General features: G+C 41.0%; 3 protein-coding genes across 5 annotated transcripts in view; all 3 read left to right on the top strand.

Moving 5' to 3' along the window:
• The first annotated feature begins 761 nt into the window (after window positions 1-761).
• Window positions 762-7,850, top strand: BLOC1S4 (biogenesis of lysosomal organelles complex 1 subunit 4). The gene is made up of 5 exons (XM_021528674.2): window positions 762-997; window positions 1,563-1,634; window positions 2,670-2,771; window positions 3,451-3,585; window positions 6,870-7,850. The coding sequence occupies exons 1-5, from the start codon at window positions 788-790 to the stop codon at window positions 6,966-6,968; spliced, it is 618 nt and encodes a 205-aa protein (XP_021384349.1). The 5' UTR covers window positions 762-787; the 3' UTR covers window positions 6,969-7,850.
• On the top strand, window positions 6,986-18,036 carry LOC146768346 (uncharacterized). Of its 2 annotated transcripts, XM_085571828.1 has the most exons (8): window positions 6,986-7,124; window positions 11,357-12,238; window positions 12,939-13,055; window positions 13,694-13,806; window positions 14,829-15,204; window positions 15,456-15,497; window positions 16,189-16,261; window positions 17,914-18,036. In XM_085571828.1, the coding sequence occupies exons 5-8, from the start codon at window positions 14,912-14,914 to the stop codon at window positions 18,010-18,012; spliced, it is 507 nt and encodes a 168-aa protein (XP_085427954.1). In that variant the 5' UTR covers window positions 6,986-7,124; window positions 11,357-12,238; window positions 12,939-13,055; window positions 13,694-13,806; window positions 14,829-14,911; the 3' UTR covers window positions 18,013-18,036. The 2 variants fall into 2 exon arrangements, with proteins under 2 accessions (XP_085427954.1, XP_085427955.1); XM_085571829.1 differs by having other exon boundaries at window positions 11,357-13,055; window positions 17,917-18,036.
• GLIPR2 (GLI pathogenesis related 2) overlaps window positions 17,928-20,169 on the top strand; it is a 25,669-nt gene continuing 23,427 nt past the window's right edge. For both annotated transcript variants that reach the window (XM_021528675.4, XM_085571830.1), the window contains exon 1: window positions 17,928-18,084. In XM_021528675.4, the coding sequence (XP_021384350.1) occupies window positions 18,072-18,084 (13 nt within the window). In that variant the 5' untranslated portion in view covers window positions 17,928-18,071. The remainder of the gene's footprint in view (window positions 18,085-20,169) is intronic.

Raw genomic sequence — 20,169 nt, 5'->3', positions numbered from 1 at the left:
TTAGCGCAGTGTCTTTTCTCAGTGCTGCTTTTACAAAAAGTTCCTGTTCTGATTTCCATGGGAACGGAGTAGCTTCCTATCTTCCTCATAGCATGGCCTGCTGCAGACCTCTGGGCTTTGAGGGTAGTTCTGGCTCCATGGAAAAAGGCCGGGATACCTCTGATGGCCACTCTGCACTCCTTTGCCTGCTGGCTGTCACTGTCCATAGAAAGCGCTCTGGTGCAATCTATCCGAACTTTCCACGCCTTCATCGCAGGAGGGAGGAAGCCTAAGTCGTTTCACACACACGTACCCATTACAGAGCAGCCAGGCTACTGATGTGTCCCAACACTTTGTGAAATAAAAGGCTTGCAAACATTTTGTGCAGCATCTTCGTGGGTGAACGAACACACACACAGAGCCCAGCTTCTGTTGTGAGTGCCCCTTAACCGTGGGTGCAGCTATGTGGCACTCGCACAGCGAGCTCCCTGCCCCCTCAGGCCGTGAGGGAGGAATCCGCGTGGGAACGCGGCTGAGCCGCTCAGCCTGTGGGGCTGACCTGCCGAACGGGGCTCGGGTGTGCGGCCGCGGCACCAGCGGCACGCCAGCCTCGCCAAAGCCCACATCCTCGGCAGACGGAGCCCCGCTCCTGTCGCAGCGCCAGGCAGCGCGGCTCGCGGGCGGCGCAGCCCGAGTTCCCCGCAGCCAGCGGCTGCCCGCCCGGGCTCGGGCGCTGCCCGCCCGCCGGGAGCGCGGCTGCGCCGGCCCGCCCCGTCATGTGAGGGGCGGCGCGGCGGCGAGCGCGGAGATGGCGGAGGGCGCCGGCGCTGGGGCGGCTGCAGCCGAGCTGCCGGACGCCGGCCCCGGCGCGGACAGCGGGAATGTGTCCCAGAGCCAAAGCAGAGCCTCCGGCCTCGGGGAGGCGGAGGACGAGGACGCCTCGGAGGCGTCGCTCAGCGCCACCGCCGCCGCCTACTCGGCGTGCCTGCTCGCCGACCGCAGCCTCTTCAGCGAGCAGGTGGGAGCGGGCCGGGGCTCGCACGGCTCCGCACGGCTCCCGGGCACTCGGGAGCGGGCCGGGGCTCCGCACGGCTCCCGGGCACTCGGGAGCGGGCCGGGGCTCCGCACGGCTCCACACGGCTCCGCACGGCTCCCGGGCACTCGGGAGCGGGCCGGGGCTCCGCACGGCTCCGCACGGCTCCGCACGGCTCCCGGGCACTCGGGAGCGGGCCCGGGCTCCGCACGGCTCCACACGGCTCCGCACGGCTCCGCACGGCTCCCACACGGCTCCCACACGGCTCCCACACGGCTCCGCACGTCTCCCACACGGCTCCACACGGCTCCCACACGGCTCCGCACGGCTCCCGGGCACTCGGGAGCGGGCCGGGGCAGGGCAGGGCCAGCCCCGGGGGCGCGTCCCTTGCTGAACGAAGCCGAGAGAGGGAAAAGCCGTGGGATTCCGGTCGGACTGTTTGTAGTCCGACCCGTGTCTCTGCTCGGTGGTCTTGTCTGTGAGACTGGCCGGGGTTTGTGAATGTGGGTGTGTGCGTTTTCAAGCACTTTAAGTGATCTCTGTTTTGCAGATAGAGAGCTTAGACAAGAGTCTGGAAGACTTACTGACCAGGGTGGATGAATTCGTGGGAATGCTGGATATGGTAGGTGTAAGTTGCATGTGGTTGTGTTTTTGAAGGCAGAGTAAACACAGTTGAATAGCTGTTCGTAAGTAAGGTACCGAGAGAAAGAAGCTTTTAGTCAAGGCAGGTTGCAGTTTCAAAACATGTTGGATAATTAGATTACTTATTTTGATAATCAGGTAACTCATGGATGAAAAGTACCAAGCCTTTGTGTTAGAGCAAAATGTCCCAAAGTGCCACATGTTCTAAATACCTCCACCACTTCCCTGGGCAGCCTGCTGAAATGCTTCACAATATTTCCAGTGAAGAAATTTTTCTTAACTGCATATTCGTGTAGTTGTATTCTTGTTTAAAAGAACAGTATGACATTCCACTTATTCTTTAAAATACAATAAAGACATACTTTTTGGTTTTATAATGAAAGTATCTAATCAGAGTTGCCAAACCACCAAAACTAGATTTGTCTTTAGGGGACCCTCTTTTCAGAAAGGCACTTTTGTTTTCACTTTTCTCATGGGGTTATATGGAAGAACCGAATGGAAAGTTCCTGTAAGCTGACGTTGGTTGATAGGCTGTCTTTTAAAGTGAAGCACTATGTGCTTCTCCTTCACAACTCTGTTGTAGGTTTGGGGAGTTTTTTTAAGACCAGAAAATTAAGATTTTTGTGGTCTGACTTTTTTAACAAACCTGAGGAAAAGTACAGGTAGTAAAACTTAAGACAAAATTTTAGCTTAATATATTTAAGTCTTTTATGTGTCTTAGAAAATGTTTCATATCTCTTCAGAAGAGATTGTATTAGCCTATTTTTAATATAAGTATTAAGGTAAATATTAGTCTCTGTAAAATACATTTTCTTCAAAGTTACTTAGAAACTGTACAAAAAAACTATAGTGTATTGATTTTAATCTAGTGTTTTTATACTAATTTATTCCAGTATTTTTAAACTCTAAATATTAGTCTGTTCACTGGGGCACAGTTCCAGTTTCCAGAAAAAAATCTACTAAACATTTTGTTTTATTCATTGATTTTTGTATTATTGTATCGCATTGTCTTTAGATTCGAAGTGATTCCTCTCAAGTTGTCAATGAAAGTATACCTCAAATTTACACAAAAGCTACAGAAATGAGGCAGATATATAGGAAGATTGACAAACTAGAGGTATGTATTTGCTGTCTTGTAGATGCATTGTGTTTCCTAACAGAGGGAAAAAATCAGTGTCTGAATGTTTGTGTGTGTATGTGCACACATGTGGAGTGCGATCAGGTGAGTTGTGCTCTCTGTGTTTGTGCTGGATCAGTACTTCAGGGTTAATAAAGAGGACTACATTTATGAAAAATTTCTGGGGACTGTGGGAATTCCAGACATGTTTTAGATCTTTTTGCGACATATTAAAAAAAAAAAAATTGTTCATTGACTGTGTGAAGCAAGGCAGGCTTTTTGTGTTAATTTCCAAAGTTTCAGAAACAAATAGAATAAGAGATCTCATCATTCCTAATAAAGATTTAAAACTGTGGTTAAGATCCTTGATTTTTCCTTTGGTAGTAGAAAGGCAGGTAGAAGTCTAGATTGTGAAAAATCCAAGTTAGTTATTTGAAAGGTAAATTTGAAAAGGAAGATTATTTTATTATGTTTAACCTGGTTTTCAGCCTTTTAAGTATCTCAGGTAATTTCTATATTTAAAATGGACTTGTAGGCAGAAGGGAAACTGAGCATGAAATTTTTGACGACTCATTTAAGCAAAGGATCTTTCACCACTGTTTTGCAATATGTAATCCTGTTTTATTTTTATAGGGAAACTAATATTTATTTGGGGTTTTTTTTGTTTTTTTTACACCAGGCTTTTGTGAAAATGGTTGGGAATAGTGTAGCTGGACTGGAAGAACGGGTCACAAAGGCAGAAACAGACCTTGGAGCTTTTCCCAGCACGTTCAAGAAAATCTTGCACACAATCAGCATGCCATCCTTCCTTAATGTAAGTAAAGTTTTGCTGCCATGTGACCAGCTTAGTTGCTCTGCTTACTAGACCAGATGATTGAAATAGTAATACGTTTGTTGTACATGTACATTAACGTAGCTGTAAATTTTTAATATACTTTATTAGGATTTTTATAGAGTTTTCAGGCTTCCTTAAAAACAAAAAAGGAAACAACTGAATTTAAAAATTAAGTTTCTTATAAGGATTTGTGTAACACTGCAGAACAAGCCCGAGCACACAAAGAAATGGATGTGAAGGAAGCACAGGCACATAATGCACAAGCTTTTTACTAAAGCACCCTGATCTTGGTGGTATGCAAAGCAAGTAGGAAGAGCCTGTACTGGCAACACTGCTAAAGGATCCTTCTGCATTGATAAAATCACTGCACAAATGTTACCAAAAAAGAAAAGGCTAATCTGCACAGTACTTTAAAAATAAAGGTTATATTTGTATTCAGTCTGCGCAGCGTTAATCATGTTAATGCCTTGGTAAGCTTCCTAAGGATGCAGTTTTCTCCATCTTCCCTTGTGGACTGTTCCTTTACAAAAGGCTTGAAGCACTCTCTCTGGTATATTTCAGAGATGCCTTACCAAACACTGATGTGCTGTTGTGCTTCAGGTTTAAAATAATCTTTTTGGTGTAAAAAAATATCACCTGAATTCCTGATGCTTCTTGACATCACCTGGCAGTACACCATTTGTAAGTTCTACTCTTTTGCATCTTGTCAGCTCACAGATTGTTTTATCTTTTAGTATATACATTCTGTACTAACTCAGTTTTCTGTATTCTGGTAAGGATGATATAAAAAATAGCTCTGTAGAAGGGGAGAGGAAGAAGGTTGTGACTTTTCGAGGTATTTTTGTTTCAACATCTTCCAAGCATGTATGGCAGCAGAGAAAAATACATATAAAAAACATCTGTTAAGGCTCAGTTCAAGGAACTTGTTCTTCACCGCTGTTTACTGTGCAGTCTTTAAGTTAATTAGTCTTTAAGCTAATTTCTCATCTCATTCCTTAATTTTTCTTGGTGTTTAAGTTTAGACTTCTGTCATTTCTTCTTAAAAAAAGCAAACTAAGAAGAACAACACAAAGTTGCACTTTGTTACAAAACAAAAACCTGCACAAGCTGCCTTGAAGAATATTCAACAATATTTTCCATTTTTTTCTATAAAAAATGTTATTAACCAAGGAATTACAGTCTTCACTTGAAAAGTTTGCTAGTTCAAAGGAAGTATTTTTTTAGTGTTGTATGGAAACACTTTGTCAAATTAGCACTTTTTCCACAATTTAAAAGGTGGAAAATCTTTAAAAGTGTCAGAAGGGTGAACCTGGCATCTCCAGTGGTTTCTTACTTTGATTAAGGATAGCAATAAAATAACACTCCGAACTTAGTGGCATTATTTGATTCACTAAGAGGCAAGCTACTCTTCCACAGTGGTTCTGGGTATTGCATAGTATAATACCTACTTCCAGTAGCAAACACAAGCATGTGTGAATGAAAATGCATGTAGAGATTTCTCCACATGCCTGATATTTAACTAGCTTAATACATCAATGGCAAAATACATTTGGAAAAGAAGGTTATTCTGATGTCATGATTGTCACTGTAGCTGTAGTTCACATTTTACTGCTAGTTTTAACTTACTCAGGTACCCTCATTCTCTTCCCATTTAAATGTATCTGTTTCTTTACACAAAGCCTGTATTTTCTGTTTCTCAAGATGTGTATTTATAATCTCCCTTTCAGATTTTGCCCAAAGTTCTTCCCTTGTGAATACCAGGCACTGTAAAGAATAGTACTATAACCTAAGAATGTAGATTCCCAAAAGGTAAAAATGTTTGCTTAGCAGCTGCAAACATAACTGATCATAAATGTGTGGTTAGGCAATTGTGGGTACTGTGCCTGCCTATAAATTTCCTCACTGGATTGAAATTACCCCCTTCTTGCACAGAGGCAAATACAGCACCCTTAAATCCATGTCAGGAGTGACCTTAGTTTCCCGTGCTTGCAGGTTGTTATCTGATAGGACAGTACAGTGTAGGAAAATACTTTAAAAATCAGAACTTGGATTTTGAAGGGGTCTTTTACATTTGGTAGATTTTGTGATATGAAGAATGCTGATAATACACACCATTTATAGATCAGATATTTGTTTATATTTTTAATTTCATTGGAACTTGAATGGCAAAACAAGCTTAGAGAAATTAATGGTATTGTAAAGTTAAAGACATAATGTAATATATCAGCAATTTTGTATATAACAGGAGAATTTGTACTTATGTCACATGGAGTACAAGTATACAGCTCAACTGAGTATTGAGAAATTTTCACTTTGATTTGTAGGTATGGTTACTTATATCTTCATTTTGGTGCTGTAAAACCATCCTAAACTCCAAGGCTATCAAACAATGATATTTGGTGTACTTTTAACTTTTATTATTGGTGAAGGCTAATTTCCTCATTCCAGACTGACGTGGCTCTACGAAATAGTTCATCAGAATCTCTTTATTGGTTGAAAAGAACTTCTAATGAGTGAAATCTTGATTTCAAGCATTCTATTTAATGTCAGGCATTGAAAATATATCCTGTGTCTGCGTTGTGTTGCAGCATTATATACAGGTAGCAAAGCTGACACAGTGGTCACTAGTGGTCCTTGATGTTGTCTCTTTCAATGAGCCATTTGATACAGCAAAACATTGTACAGTTAATATTTAAAAAAAAAACATGTACACTTTCCCTGAAAAACAGCTCTTTTCCAGTCCACTATCAGATTATTTTAAACTGTGTTGTTACATGTAGAAGCTCAGCAGGAGCTGAAGGCCTTCTTGAAAGAATCTTCAAGGACCTTCTTGAAAGAATCATTTGCTAGGTGTGTTTCCATAGGAAGACTTTTCGAGTAACTAAATGAGAACCCAGGCCCAGAGTTGACTCAAAAGAAGTGGCTGAGCAGAATTTGAAGGCTGGAGCAGAAAAGGTAAAGGTGTATGGCTTGGAAAGGATGACTCTCCCATCAGCTGGATGGTGCAGTTTTGCTCCTGCAGTGTTGGCATATTGTACAAGTTCCAGGACTGAGTCTTTTTAGGTGCTGGAATGGCAAAGGTCAAAGGCTGAATTTTTTTACTAACTTTAGGAACATGCCAGACTCATCTGAGCTGTGATTAAGAATTCATTCAACTAAGGAGACATGCCTCAAAACTTTTCTTGTTTTGCATTTTAGCTCTGCAGGCTTTGCTTTAAAATGCTTTATGAAACAGGCGAAAAATAAACTTCTCTAATTTGCAGAAATCGTCTTCCTCACGACAGCAGCAGACCCTCTATGAACCTCCAGTCCTCTTCAAGACAGAAGACTATTTTCCGTGTCTTAATGAAGCACCTTATTGATGGTTTTTGCTTTGGGATTGATATGAATCAGCCAGAATAGAGAGAGCCAAGTGAACAAAAGGAGTACCAACCTCAGAACAGCTGCATTTTCTAAGCACTATTAATGGCATATTGCCATTCTGATTCTCATTGTCTTCCTTCAGGCAATATTTTCAGGTAATCTTTGTGCACATTATTTCAAAAGCTTTCCTAAAACACCACGTAAGTTTTCAGATTATTTTGGGGAAGGAATTTAAGAATATTTTTGCATTACATTTCTTTTTAATATGGAAATAATAGGAAACATACTATTGTATATAAGTTTTTTAACACGTAAATATCTGTGCTGCTGCATGTGTAAATAGTTCTACTACAGGGATGGGGGTTTATTTGTCTTTTTTCATAATGTGCTGATTAAGGTGAAAGAAAAACTATGCCTAAGGTTTCACATCTATTCCAGGGTTTTAAGCCTGGTCCCTGCAGTTTGTACAGAGAAATGCACCACATTGGGATGTACTTGTTGCAAGGGCAGGATGGGAAAGTCATCCAGGAATCAAGGACATGGCTCAGTCCATGAGATTTAGTCCCAGTTCACAAAGCAAACACCCTGCTGCACTGATGATCCTCAGGTCACAGTGACCCAAGCTTTTAATTATTGCATCATTTATTGTTTGATGTGTAACGAGGTGGGCATGAAATAGATTTATATATAGAGAGAGAGCCATAGATGTATAAAAACTTCTGTCAAAAAGAACAAGTATCTAAGTTGAGGGAGGTATGACTCTGGACTGAACCTCCATCAGGTACCTGACCAGACTGCTTTTCCTTCACAACTCTCTGTGGATACTGAGGCTTCCCATGCTGATTGCAATTTATATTATCAATAAACTAATAGCTGGCTAACCCCTGTTGTTGTCTTGCATTTCACCGGACCGTAGTTACCCACCTGGAAGGTGTTAATCATAAATTGATGTAATCCTCTGAACAAGTTGTACCTCTGCTGCTATATTGCCAGTGTAACTCATTAGAATACTCAAAATTCAAGTCTGGGGGGAATGCTTTAGAGAAACAATATTTCTCTAGATTTCATGTTGTGCGCAAAAAACCGGTATGAAGTTCCAGAGCAGAGGTTATATATTAATAGATCATGTCTCCAAAGACCAGCAGGGATTGGGGTCTAAACATCTTCAGTATCTGAAGCAACATTTATTAAAAATTAAAAATTTTCAAGTCAAAGTTAGTGGGCTCCAAAAGCAGTGCTGATGTCAAACTTACCTGAATTTTAACATAGAAAAATAATCACATAAACATGCAGAAAGAAACAGACTTTGAAGAAGGCTCCCCTCCCATCCTCCTTGTTTTCATAAATAATTCATTATTCAGATGTTCCACTGGAGCAACCATTGCATTTCCAAAAGGTGTGGTGCCTTTCAGTGTATGCATAAATAATGCTTGAAGGTTTATCCCTCTCAGTGAGATCTAACAAAATTACACACTTAGTGTAGCAACAGAAGGCTGCAGTTAAGTACTTCTAAACATACTAACACTGGTATGAAAAAAAAAATCTTTAGAGCAACTATCTAATTAAATTAATCACCTTCTCAAATAACTTTGTCCTCTGCGGTGTGGAGCTAAAATGCAGTTTCTTTTAAAGCGATGGTGTTTGAAATAGTAATAAAGATTTCAGTAAGTTCATAGAGCTGAATATTTTCCAGACAATATTGTTCATATTAATAAGAGTGAAAATTCATATATCCTGAAGTGGACATTTTTGTTGAACTGTTGTATGGAAAAAGAAGAGCTGTATCTTCAAGGCACACCACAAACAAAAATCAGACAGTTACTATAATTAGTATAGGGCTATGTTGGAAATTTTCCAAAATACTTTTATTGCTGAAAATAATGGACAATACATGGAAAAATTTTTAAGGAAATGCTATAAAAGACAATAAATGAATTTTGGCTTTTAAAAATACATGTACACAATACCAAGGTCACAGTTCATGTGTTATAAAATTAAGCTCATGGTGATGAAATTAAGACATTCTCATAATACTGACAAAATACACTCTGCCGTTGGTTTGTTTGCACCTTGGCTGTCTCCTTATTCATGGTCAGTCTCACCTCGCAGGAGTAACATAAAAAAACATATCAAGTGCTCACACTCAGTAAAGAAATAATCAGAATATTCATTTATTCTGTCTGTTACCTTATGTTAGTGTATAAACCAGTAATAAGTATATTGTGAATTAGCTTCAATGTTTATTGGGTTTGCCAGCAGTAGACAAAACCTGAATCTCAAAATCCACTGATACCAATATTCACAGTCCCAGAAGGCTCTCCTTGCATCTTTCCCTACACAATGTTTGTCCTCTTGCCTGAGTTCCAAGATACAAGCCAGTGACTATGGGGCTACATCACCTGTTTTTAACATGGAGCTCTTCATATAGAAACGGTGTAAAGCAAGATGTGGTTACTGTACTGAGGTGCTAAAAGTTGGGTATCAGGCACGTGAAATGAGCTAAAGTTTAGTATCAACAAAGGAGTCTACATACACATATTACTTTTCTTCTATGCCATTAAGCAAACATTTTAAAGCAATCCTAGCAAAAGTTACACTAAAAGTTTTTATATTCTTACGTACATTTTAGGCAAATGTTAATTAGCATTAGCCTAATGGTAATTGAAACTAAGATGGCAGCTTTCTATAAATTATCTGTTTTCTGTACAATGTATGTCAATATGTCAAAGAAGCGGCATTCACAAGATATTCGCAGTGAGGTTGTATCACAGTCAGGTTGGACTGAATGTTAGAGGCCTACACTTTTCATAGCCCCTGGACAAAAATCAGCATGATCTGTCTTACATAGATATTTAGTTAAATGATAAACTATGCCTGAAATTGGCACAGAAAGATTGATATTTGTATTTAATTATTTTTGGACCAGCAGATTTTGTTCCAGTCAAGCAGTGCTGCAACTGCAGTAAAGCCCAAAGAAATTACAGAAGGATGAAATGAAAAGAAACAGGTTTGATTATCTGATCAAATAAGATAAATTACTTAAAGGTGCACTGCATTACATTGACATAAAAACCTGTGGCATTTCATTACTTCTGCTGACAATAACCTTCAGGGTTAAGTAGTTTTGCCTACAACACTAAGAATTAAGTAACAAGCTAAAGCTGTTAAGAGTCGTCCTGAGTGAAAGACCTCACAGAATGAGAAGGAAGAGGAAGATAGCTTGCACGTTCGTCTCTGAAAAGAACTTTATATTTGGATTTGGTAAATAATGCTCCCATTAAAAAAAAAAAAAAAAGGAAAATGTTTCTTAAGCGATTACTTTTTAAAAATTACCTCACTTTTTGTAGAAAAGAAATTGGTCTTTGACCAGCTACCAAGAAAATTCTTGAAAAGCCAAAAACCCTGTCAGATACAGCTATGGTCAAAGAGGACCATAACAGGAATTTGTATTTTTCTAGCCACTGCAGCTAAATCCATCAGGGATGAGGAGTTTCCAGCTGCTGGGATTCCTATCCCTGTAGGAGCTGAGCTGCTGTGGCAGGCTGTGCTGCAGCAGCAGAGCTGAGGCTTAGTCCACTCAGCTGCTTTTGTTGATTCTACTTCAAACCGATGGGTGGTAGTACAACCTAAAGATGGCATTACAGACTCCAGCTGATCTCAGAGATTTTGGGAGTTTTCTTGTCTTTCATGCTTGTTACCTATTCACAAACTCTTTCAATGCTGGCCATTTTTTATGATTTTGAAAAACTGCAAGGGGTATGTGAATGGTTCATGATGTCTTAAAAGTACTAAGGAACAAGCAAAACAGAAAAAAAGGGGACAGAAAGTGTTGCTCATGGACAATACAGTACAATGCCAGGGAGATAGAGTGCAATCACCTATAGATACAAACTGTGAAAAGGAAAAATTGAAAGAATGCCTTTGAAATTATGTTAGACTAAAGGATATGGTAGGGAAACCTAGATAGCCTGTCTAAACCCCACATGAAAGACTCAAAACGATACTTCATTTTTGTCAACTTTAATAATGGTTGTACGTTCTTTGGTGGGCTATTAAAGTGATAAAATATATTAAAATTGCATTGATAATCATTCCAATGTGCAATCTATATGGGATCTTAAATAGTATATTTTAAAAGTATATTGAAAATACAGACATGAATGTGCTGACAGACCTAAAAAAATTAACTGAATATTAGCAGGGATTTAATCAGAGGGTTCAGAGTGAAAAGACAAAGGAACAGAATTCATGTGGGGAAAGTGCACTCAATGAGAAAAGAAGATTCAATTCCTCATCTCCCACTGTTTCAGAAGCTGTAGGTTTCATAAGAATAGCTCAAATGCTTATATTATTTAAAAATAAATTAATTGCCATCCGTTCCTTACAGGTGACACTGTCAGGAGTTTCTTTACAAGCAAGAGGTCTAGAAAAGCAACCTTTAAGAAAAAACAAAAGCAGAAATTTCCACAATCCTAGGACATTAAAACTGTGGACTGGCACTAAATATGACAGAAGCACCTGAGAACTGCAGACTGGCAATAAAGCTGGTTCTGTTTGATTCATAAAAATTAAAAAAGAAAAAAGTAAAAAGGAATAGTAAGAGTCTTATGTACGAATGGAAGAGGAAGAAAATAGCATATCCAGGAGGTAAACCAGGACATGTGCCAAGGTGTGAAATTGTGGTGACAGAGCTGTGAGTATCAACAGAGGAGGGCAAGATCCCTCAACTGGCAGGTAAAAATGGAGATGCACAACAGACATGATGTATATATGTGATGGGTTTTTTTTCACAATTCAGGAGCTTTTTTTTTTCCCTTCAGTGTGCACTTTTCCCAAGTACATAGTTTTAAGAGAGACTGTAACTGTACTAGAACTGTGGGCCAGTTCTAGTGTGTGTCTGGACCAGGCTGCTGTTACTGTCTCTGGTTACTGCGTCTTTCTCAAAAGCAGTAGAACTTGCAGGTAGCTACCCAGGTCATTGGACTGTCCTGGCTAAAAATCAGTTCTGCCAAGACAAACACTCCAGCCCCAGCACTGATGTCCTGGCACAAGGGTGAGGGGTGACACTCCTCTACTCCTGGCTATCCCCCCGAGAAGGCAAGCAAAGCACTTTCCCTGGCAGTGTGTCCTCATGTACAGCTGGGGAGATGCTGCTTTGGAATTAACATCTGTTTCCTTCATGTGTCTTTGATTAGCCCTTTTCTCTACAGGGATGGCTTTGCAATTTGCATGGAATCACAGAGGGAAAGAAGAACAGGAAAGAAATACGGTATTGGGAATAACCTTCTTGTCATTACAGAGATGGCTGTGTGTCCTGCTCAGATGCCTGCTTCCAGCAATATTTTATCAACTAAAATGTGGTGGTTCATCTGCTAGTGATAAGCAGTGCCCTTATTCTTGGTGTCAGGGGTTGCTTTTGTGGAAGTGTGCCCGTTGCATCTAAAACTAAGATCAGAAAACTAAGATGACCCATGTAATTTAAGGCAGAAGCAAATCAGAGGTTTAAACAGTACCACAACTTGCCTTTTTCTTGTTTGTTCTCTAATGATTTCCCTGTATCAGTTGTGCTTTCTTGTCTTGTTCTGAATGTTTAAACTGATGGTTTCCAGGACCTATCAGAGTTGTGTGATCTCATTTATGAGTAACTGCTCAAATTTACTTTCTGACTCATAATGTGTTTCATGTACAAGGATATTTTAATGTAATAGCTAAATCTGTAGCTGTTAAGCAGGAGCTTCTTCCAGTCAGTAGGATGAGGTTTTCCTAAAACAAAGGTTATGTGGATCAGATGTGAAAAGTAGTAGATTGTGAGGCAATGCACAAGAAGGCAAAATATAGGTGCTGCATTGGTCAGTGTATTTGTGTGGAGACACCACTACTGGAAGTCAGCAACTGGCCTAGTTGTCTGACCCCTTTGTGTATTTGTGCTCATCTGGACTGTCATTTACCTTTTCTTATCATTGCTACAGAACAGTGGTCCTGGTAAAATGGTGTTTAAACTCAACCTGAGGTACTGTGCTGAAGCAGAGAGCCCATGAAGCATGCTCCAGATACTGTTCAGCCCACTGCAGCCTTGGAGGAGAGAGGTAACACTTTGAGGAAATGACAAAAACTCCCTTTTCAGTGGTCCCGAATACTTCTTTGTGTCAAGTCTGTCCATGGTACCTTCTTCTCCCCCTCTTTCCCTTAACTCCTCTGTATCCTGAGACTGAGCTGTGTCTTACAGAGCCCCCTTTCTCCCTGGTAGGGTGGAGGGGAAGCACTACGGTCATCTGGACAGGTGGGAAGTGGGATTCCTAGCTCCTGCTTGGAGCTAGTTGAGAGCAACCATGCTGAGAGATTTATTCTTACTGTTTTGTGAAGTGAGAACCCCTGTAGATTGAGCCATGTTGAGGTACATCCCAAGTCCGAAGTGGGCACTTCACTGCCCTGCTCTGGTGATATCAGTGTACTGTTGCTCTCATTTAGATGATTCTGGAGAATCTCAGCTGGGCCTCTCGAGAGAATGGCAGTGCTTGTGCTACACTCCATTGGCCAGCAGTACTCACACATTTTTGTTCCCCAAACCTTTGCTTGGAACCCAGCCCTTGAGACCATTGTTGGTTCCAACCCCCACAGTGTAAGGGGGATTGTAACTAGGTGATCTTTAAGGTCCCTTCCAACCCAAACCATTTTGTAATTCTATGATGATGATGATTAATCACGCGCTACTTTTATCTTGCAGTGTGTAGGAAGAAGTTGAAGTGAATGACTATTCTGCAATCACAGTCTGCTGTTTTCTGTGTGAGAGTTTTGTGGATGTGCCCATCTGATAACAGCATAGTGCTTAGAAAAGAGGTATAGCCTTGCTTGTGCACTCTTCCTCTTTCCATCTCAGTTAGTTTCATTTTCTTCAGCAACTGAGTATTATGGTAAAACATCTCCAACTGTGTTCAAGTTGATTTTTTTGATCTGCTACACCACATGGCTTAATTCACAGGTGAAATGGCAATACCAATATAGAGCCCAGAAGCAAAGCCTGGCATAAGTGCAAGAGGAAGAATATTCTCAATAGTCTACCATCATTTTTTGCCCCATTTCATTTTTTCATTTTTTCAAATAAGCAGTTTTCTTGCTGCCTGATACAGCTTTGTGCATTATTTTTCAGTTTACTTATGATTCTTGTAACTGTACACGATGTTATTCCTGTGTAATGTTTTTGTAGTCATATAAATACTGTTGGTCCTTAGTGTCATTTGTTAAGGGTGTCTGGGGAAAACAGATCTGTTACATTTAGAATTGCTCACAAATTTATTGCCTGCATGGTTTGACTTGTGGAGAAACTGCTCAGTGTTGTATTTAAAAGCAGGATGGGATGCATCCACACCTCCCTGGCAGGGCTGGTGTATGACAGTGTTGTCAAAAGTCTGTTCCAGTCTGTGTGGACACCTAATTGTACCTGATGAATGCCAACTGATGGAATGAACTAATGACTCAAAGCATTGATGATGATAGGCATTTGTATCAACTGAACCCATCAGAGCGTACACGTATGGGAAGGTTCATCTCAGGCTTCCTTCTATGTGTCCGTACCTGCCTGCCAGCAGTTGGGGATCTGCACAGCTGGCTGACTGCTACTTCCTTACTTGCACTGCTGCTGGAACAGAAGTGTGCAGGCTGAAATCCATGATGCTACCAGGGCTCTTGCAGCAGGCACACAGCTGCTGTGGAGCCCTGCTTAGGGGGCTGCCCTTGCCAGATGGAAGGGGGTATTTAGCTGTGTGCAGGCAGAGCTCTGGGAAGACAACAGGTTACTTGGGATCTGCCTGGGGCTCCTTGCTCTATCAAAAAGACATCTGTTTAATCCTGACTTTCTACAGATTTAGCCATATATGGCTGGCTGGTGGAGGGTCCTGGAGGAATATTGAAGGCTGTCAGCACACGGCTGTGAAGACCAAGCTGGATGAGACAGCAGGCAGCAGCAGCAGCAACAGCACAATCCCAGCTGAGCCCAGAAATCCACACTGCCACTTCCAACACTGGCTTTGCCAGGTCCACAGCCCTAGGGCAACCTGTGGGGCACCACAGGAGTGCCTGTGGCTACCCAGGGCTGGTCACATGGGGCAAGCTGGGGCACCAAAGAAAGAAAAAGAGGTGCAGGAAGCTTCCAGAAGAGGCAAGAAACAAAGAAGGGAAATATCTGGTGGCACCAGAGGAGGTTATGAGACTCTGTGCATTAGAGTCAGTCACATCAAGGTAAAGAGAAGTGTCTGATGTGGGCAGATGAAACGGATTTGCTTTGTTAGGAGAAAAGGGAAGATGGAACAGAATGTAGAATGTTTTGTCCTCTGAATAGCCCAGTTAGTTTGACACAAAAATTTCAGCCACAGATTTTCAGGATGTAGATGAAATAGCTCTACTGCTAATGAGTTATCACTAACTTCTTGATTGTAATGATTCATGCACTTCCTTTCAAATTCCATTTTTCCTTCTCATTTGCTCTATAGCCTATTTCCAGAAAGAACATCTATTACACCAGTCTTTACTAGGTAAGTGTTACTTTTCTTAGCCAGTTGTTTCTGTTCTGCTTTCCTTTTAACAGGAACATGAAACAATTAAAAATTAGTCAGTCCACATTGTACCTTTTTTTGCTCTTTTTCCAGAAACATTGAGTAGATGTGGCCATAGGAGGCAACTCCTCTGCATAGGGCATTTCTGTAGCTGTAATGTAGTTTCCAATGTCTACTATTAGCTAATACCCATGTCATCCTAATATTTTCTCTGTGTAAAAGAATCATGTTTTGGAGGTGCTTTGACACATCATAAAGGAAATGGAAAATCCTGTTTGTTACCATTTACATTTGCCTGAAACTGGTAAGAGGATATTAATGGCTTACAGCTTGAAAATTATCACTAGCAATGGCTTTTATTTAATCACTCCTATTATTTTCAAAGGCTTGTTTGAATTCTTAATTATTAGTGTACATACCTCCTCTAAATTTCCATCTGATAATATTCTTTAGTAATATTCTTTAGTGTGGAACTTTCAGGTGATGTTAAAATAATAAAAGAGCCCAGCTCCCTCCTTCCTCTTTGCTTTTGTATGTCTCAGCTTACACTGCTTTCCAGTCTTTGATGAGTCATTACATTTACTTTGTACTGATACTTTTTATGTTTCAGGCTGGAGCATTGATTTTGGTTTCCTTGTTTTCTGATCAGAAATTTTTTTTCCCCCTGTAGATATCACTGGATTTCTGTCAGATCAGAGAAACCCTCTTTTCTAAGCTGTGATCTCACAGGATATGTTATGCAGGTATATCTGGTCACTTTTGAAAATGCTTGGTGCTGTTTCCTACTAGCAGTCCAGGTCCTGAAGTGGTATTGCTTTATAATTCAGCTGAATATTATAAAGATCTAAAACATAAACTGTATAAAATATAACAATCAAATATGAGAATATAAGTGACCATTTCAAATACCAGAGACTCACAGCTATACAAATATAAAATCCCTTTTACTCTTTGTCAAGGCCATAGGGTGGCACTGGCTATTGCTGAGCATTGATGTATGTCCTAGGAGTAGTATAGCCCAGTATTTTAAGTTTAGCAGAGCATTTTCAGAGACCAGGGATCTGATTCATTCAGCCTGGTCCATGGGTTGCTCACTCCTGCAAGCAAGTAAAACAGCAGCTTTTTCCTGATAGGGTTCTGATAGTACCAACTCCAGCTCTCCACCCTCCTCCTCAGCCAACTACTGCCACTTACAGCAGAGAGACCGGGAAGAGATTTCCTTCTGCACCTTCTCTGACTTCCGTCTCATGTTCTGCTGTCTGCCTTGCTGCCAGCAAAGGAAAAGACTGGGCAGCTGTGAAGATGACCGTGGTTTCACACCCTGTGGTTTCCTCCTCTGGGTGGTGATCATTTGTCCTCGTGCCTCTTCTCAATGAACCCATGAGCTGTCAGTGACACTCTCTCAACCCGTGTTTCATCCTGCCAGTGGAACCACCACAGGAGGAGCAGCGTGTTGGTTGCCTTTTCTCACCTGCTGCTGCTACTTGCATAAGAAGAGAAAAACCTAACCCTTGCATCTTTTTATTTTCCTTTACTTACCATGGAGCCAAGCCTGCAGAGCTGGACAAAGGATAATTAAATCCTGATGAGCCAGCAGACTTGGCACAAAACCAAGAAGAACCTTGACATATTGAAAGGCATTGTAAAAAATTGGGAAGCGTTAACCTCAGATGATTTTTGTGATGATGAGAAGATGAAAGTTGGAGACACGTAACAGAATTAGTGTTTGTAGATATGCAGCACTTCTGAAGTTAAATCAAAGTATCATGTTCACTGTAGTTAAAGTGGTTAATATTTGCCAGATTGGCTTGAGGCATTTTGATGTAATGTGAAGATAACAGTGGCTCAGCGTGCTTACACGGATGAAATGAGACGTACTCACGTCCAGTGCTTTTCACAGAAACACACCATCAGCACTGTTTCTCTTTAACCTGCAAAATCTTATTTTACTAATACCTTCTACAGATTATGTTCTAACAGGGCAGGAAGTGATTCATTTTGGACATAGAAATGTAGTTATACTTCAAAGTGCCTTATCACGTTTCTGTTACAACTTTACGTACAGCAAGTGGGTAAAACTTCAACAGCATTTAGCTGTATGAATTAGCTCCGTGGGCTATGCCCATTGTGGTAGCAGAACTATTTGTCAGCAGAATCTCTTCTCACAGCCTACTCTTATCAGAAGACAGATGCGATTACTAACCTAAAATGGTATGTGAAAACATATGTTGTTTTGGAGCTGCTTGGTTACTGCGGAGGATAAATAGCTCGTGACCCTAACCCGGATCTTTTCATAAAAAAAGAGCGGTGTCCCTATGCCTTATAAAGGCATGGGCAGGCTTATTCCAGCGCTCAAGAAGGGGCGGTAGCGAGTTTGTTTTTTTTTTTTCCCCAGCAGCGGTCGCAAGCGAATGAAGAAGTTGAGCTGAAACTGCGAACACTTCATCCCGGCACTGAGCGGCAAAACTCAGTCAAGAGAGGAGGAAGCAGGTGAAATTAAAAAAAAAAAAAAAAAGAACCGAAAAAAAAAAAAAAAAAGAAACCCACTTGGTCATGGGGAAATCAGGTGAGCAAATGCCTTCGTGCAGGTGGCTGTGTGCTCGCACAAAGTCCGTGTCTGGTTTTGTGCTTGGAAAGCATTGCTAAAGCGTTCAGTGGCTTTCCTCGGAGAAGGCTGCTTTCATTTGTGCATGGTACAGCCTGGGAGGAGCTTTCTCTCTGACAAAGGGTTGGATTGAAAAAAACGGAAAGAAAAGCTACCCCCCTCCTTAGCCTGCACGGTGCAGAGCTAGGTGTATTTCATGTAAAACTTTGTAAAGTTTGTATTTTGTAACCTAAAATACTTTTGCTTTGCTGTAAAAAATTACTACGAATGCTGTAGCTTTAAAGTTATTTTGTGTCTTGCTGTCTGACAAAACTTACTAGCCTTGCAGAAAAGCAGCAGGATGCTTCGAGGGGGGTAAACTTTATCACCCTTCCTGTCGGAAGGATTTAAATGTAAGATTTGGTTACCGTTTAACTGAGAATAGACTTGATCAGCTCCTAAGCCTCTCCCCAGCTGTGCACGTATTCTTTAAGCCTTTTCCTGCTGCTGCTACTGCTGCTGTCTGTGCTGTTGGTTCTTTCCCCACTGCTGCTGGCTGTCTGTGTGCTCTGCTCAGTTTAGGCTGGAGAGACTTCTCCAAAGTTGCCAAGGAGCCAGAGACCTTAAGAGGAGAGTGCTTAGTGCCCTGGATTTTCTCCATCTTTGTCCTGTTAAGGCCACGAGTGAAAAACTGTCCTGAATTTCTGAAACAGCTGTGAAACTGGATGGGACTATTTGTTCTTGTTCTTAGGGTATTGTTTCTGTGACAAATAAGAGCCTGGTGGCATGTTGTCTCTCTGTCCTCTGTGTGAACAGCACATACGGGGACATGCTCAGCAAAATTTAGTATTTGAATGAGTCAAAACTATAGGCCTCTTCAGAGAAATTTAAGGAAAATCTTTGTGTGAGTAACACTTTAAAGGGCCTCAGCATGGGTGTTTTGGATTTTTTCCCTTTTTCTTTATTTTTAAAGGTCAGCTTGCTTGATGAGATCAGAGCTGTCTGCAGATGTGACTGTAAAGGGCTTACTGGTATGACACCCAGTCCAGACAAACCACCTGCTTTTTTTTTAGCAAAGTCCAGCTGCCAGTGGGGGGGTTGGCCTCATATCCTGGCAGCTAGATTGGGATAAATAACCCTATAACAATTTAAGTAAGTGTAGTTGCTGTGAAATATCAAGCTCAGCACTTACCATGCTAAAAAGTACAAATACCAAATCAGTGTCGTGCCTATACATTACATTAGAAAACCGCATTGGGCAAAAGCAATAGAGATACTCCACTGTGCACCTCACAGTTTCCAAAGGAATAAAAATCTTCTTTTATTTTAATGGATGAAAATTGCTAAAACAGTCATAAAGCAATTACCATCTTCATTTTTCCCCCTGCACATTTATTGCTGTGCATTAGTTGATTTTTACAAACTTAGGAACAATGGCAGACCAGAAACTTCCTTTGCCAAGGCTTGGGTAATATTTGCATCCTTAAGTGGTTATACAAATAGAGCTTAAAATCTAGGTGCATGTTAAGAATGCTTTCTAACTACTTGTGTAATGCAAACCAATGTTAAACTAGTTCCAGGTTATTGTCTTTGAGCTGCATGCAATATTTTTAGATGAATCATAAAACTGAGATCCTGTCCTGACAATTGGTTTATAGACTAGATCCCATCTGCCCTTTCCAGTTCACTGAAGTGTTAAAATTCTTGTCTGAGATCATTCAATGTGGTTTGCCTTTGAATGGGGAGAACAGTTGTTGTACAGAGTACTGCTTCCTCTGTGTTTCATGTGAAATACAAAATATGTTCCCACTCTAGTACTCATAAGGTATGATGCAGACAAATTTCTCTGCACTAGGGTACATGGACATGTAACTGGTTGACCTCAGTACAGATTCCTTACTCCTCTCCTGGGTCAGAAAGGTTAAGGCAGAGATTACCTGAAGTTTTAATTTAAGGATGCTCTAATTCATGACAAGCGGGACTACTACTTTAATATAAATTAAATGAGCAGTTTCTTTAACCTCTTGATTTTGGTAAATCTGTCTTGAGGTCTAAATATCACCATGC

Source organism: Lonchura striata, chromosome 2, assembly GCF_050655825.1.
Source record: "Lonchura striata isolate lonStrDom1 chromosome 2, ASM5065582v1, whole genome shotgun sequence".
Taxonomy (NCBI): domain Eukaryota; kingdom Metazoa; phylum Chordata; class Aves; order Passeriformes; family Estrildidae; genus Lonchura; species Lonchura striata.
This window is presented reverse-complemented; position numbering and strand designations above follow the sequence as displayed.

What these genes read in the sequence shown, in the direction of transcription:
- BLOC1S4 (XM_021528674.2), top strand. Translation starts at nt 788, where the DNA reads ATGGCGGAGGGCGCCGGCGCTGGGGCGGCTGCAGCCGAGCTGCCGGAC. An exon ending in GCAGCCTCTTCAGCGAGCAG is followed by an intron (nt 998 to 1,562) that starts GTGGGAGCGGGC and finishes TCTGTTTTGCAG; the next exon opens with ATAGAGAGCTTAGACAAGAG. An exon ending in GGAAGATTGACAAACTAGAG is followed by an intron (nt 2,772 to 3,450) that starts GTATGTATTTGC and finishes TTTTTACACCAG; the next exon opens with GCTTTTGTGAAAATGGTTGG.
- LOC146768346 (XM_085571828.1), top strand. Translation starts at nt 14,912, where the DNA reads ATGAGACAGCAGGCAGCAGCAGCAGCAACAGCACAATCCCAGCTGAGC. An exon ending in TTAGAGTCAGTCACATCAAG is followed by an intron (nt 15,205 to 15,455) that starts GTAAAGAGAAGT and finishes TTTGCTCTATAG; the next exon opens with CCTATTTCCAGAAAGAACAT. An exon ending in ATTACACCAGTCTTTACTAG is followed by an intron (nt 15,498 to 16,188) that starts GTAAGTGTTACT and finishes TTCCCCCTGTAG; the next exon opens with ATATCACTGGATTTCTGTCA.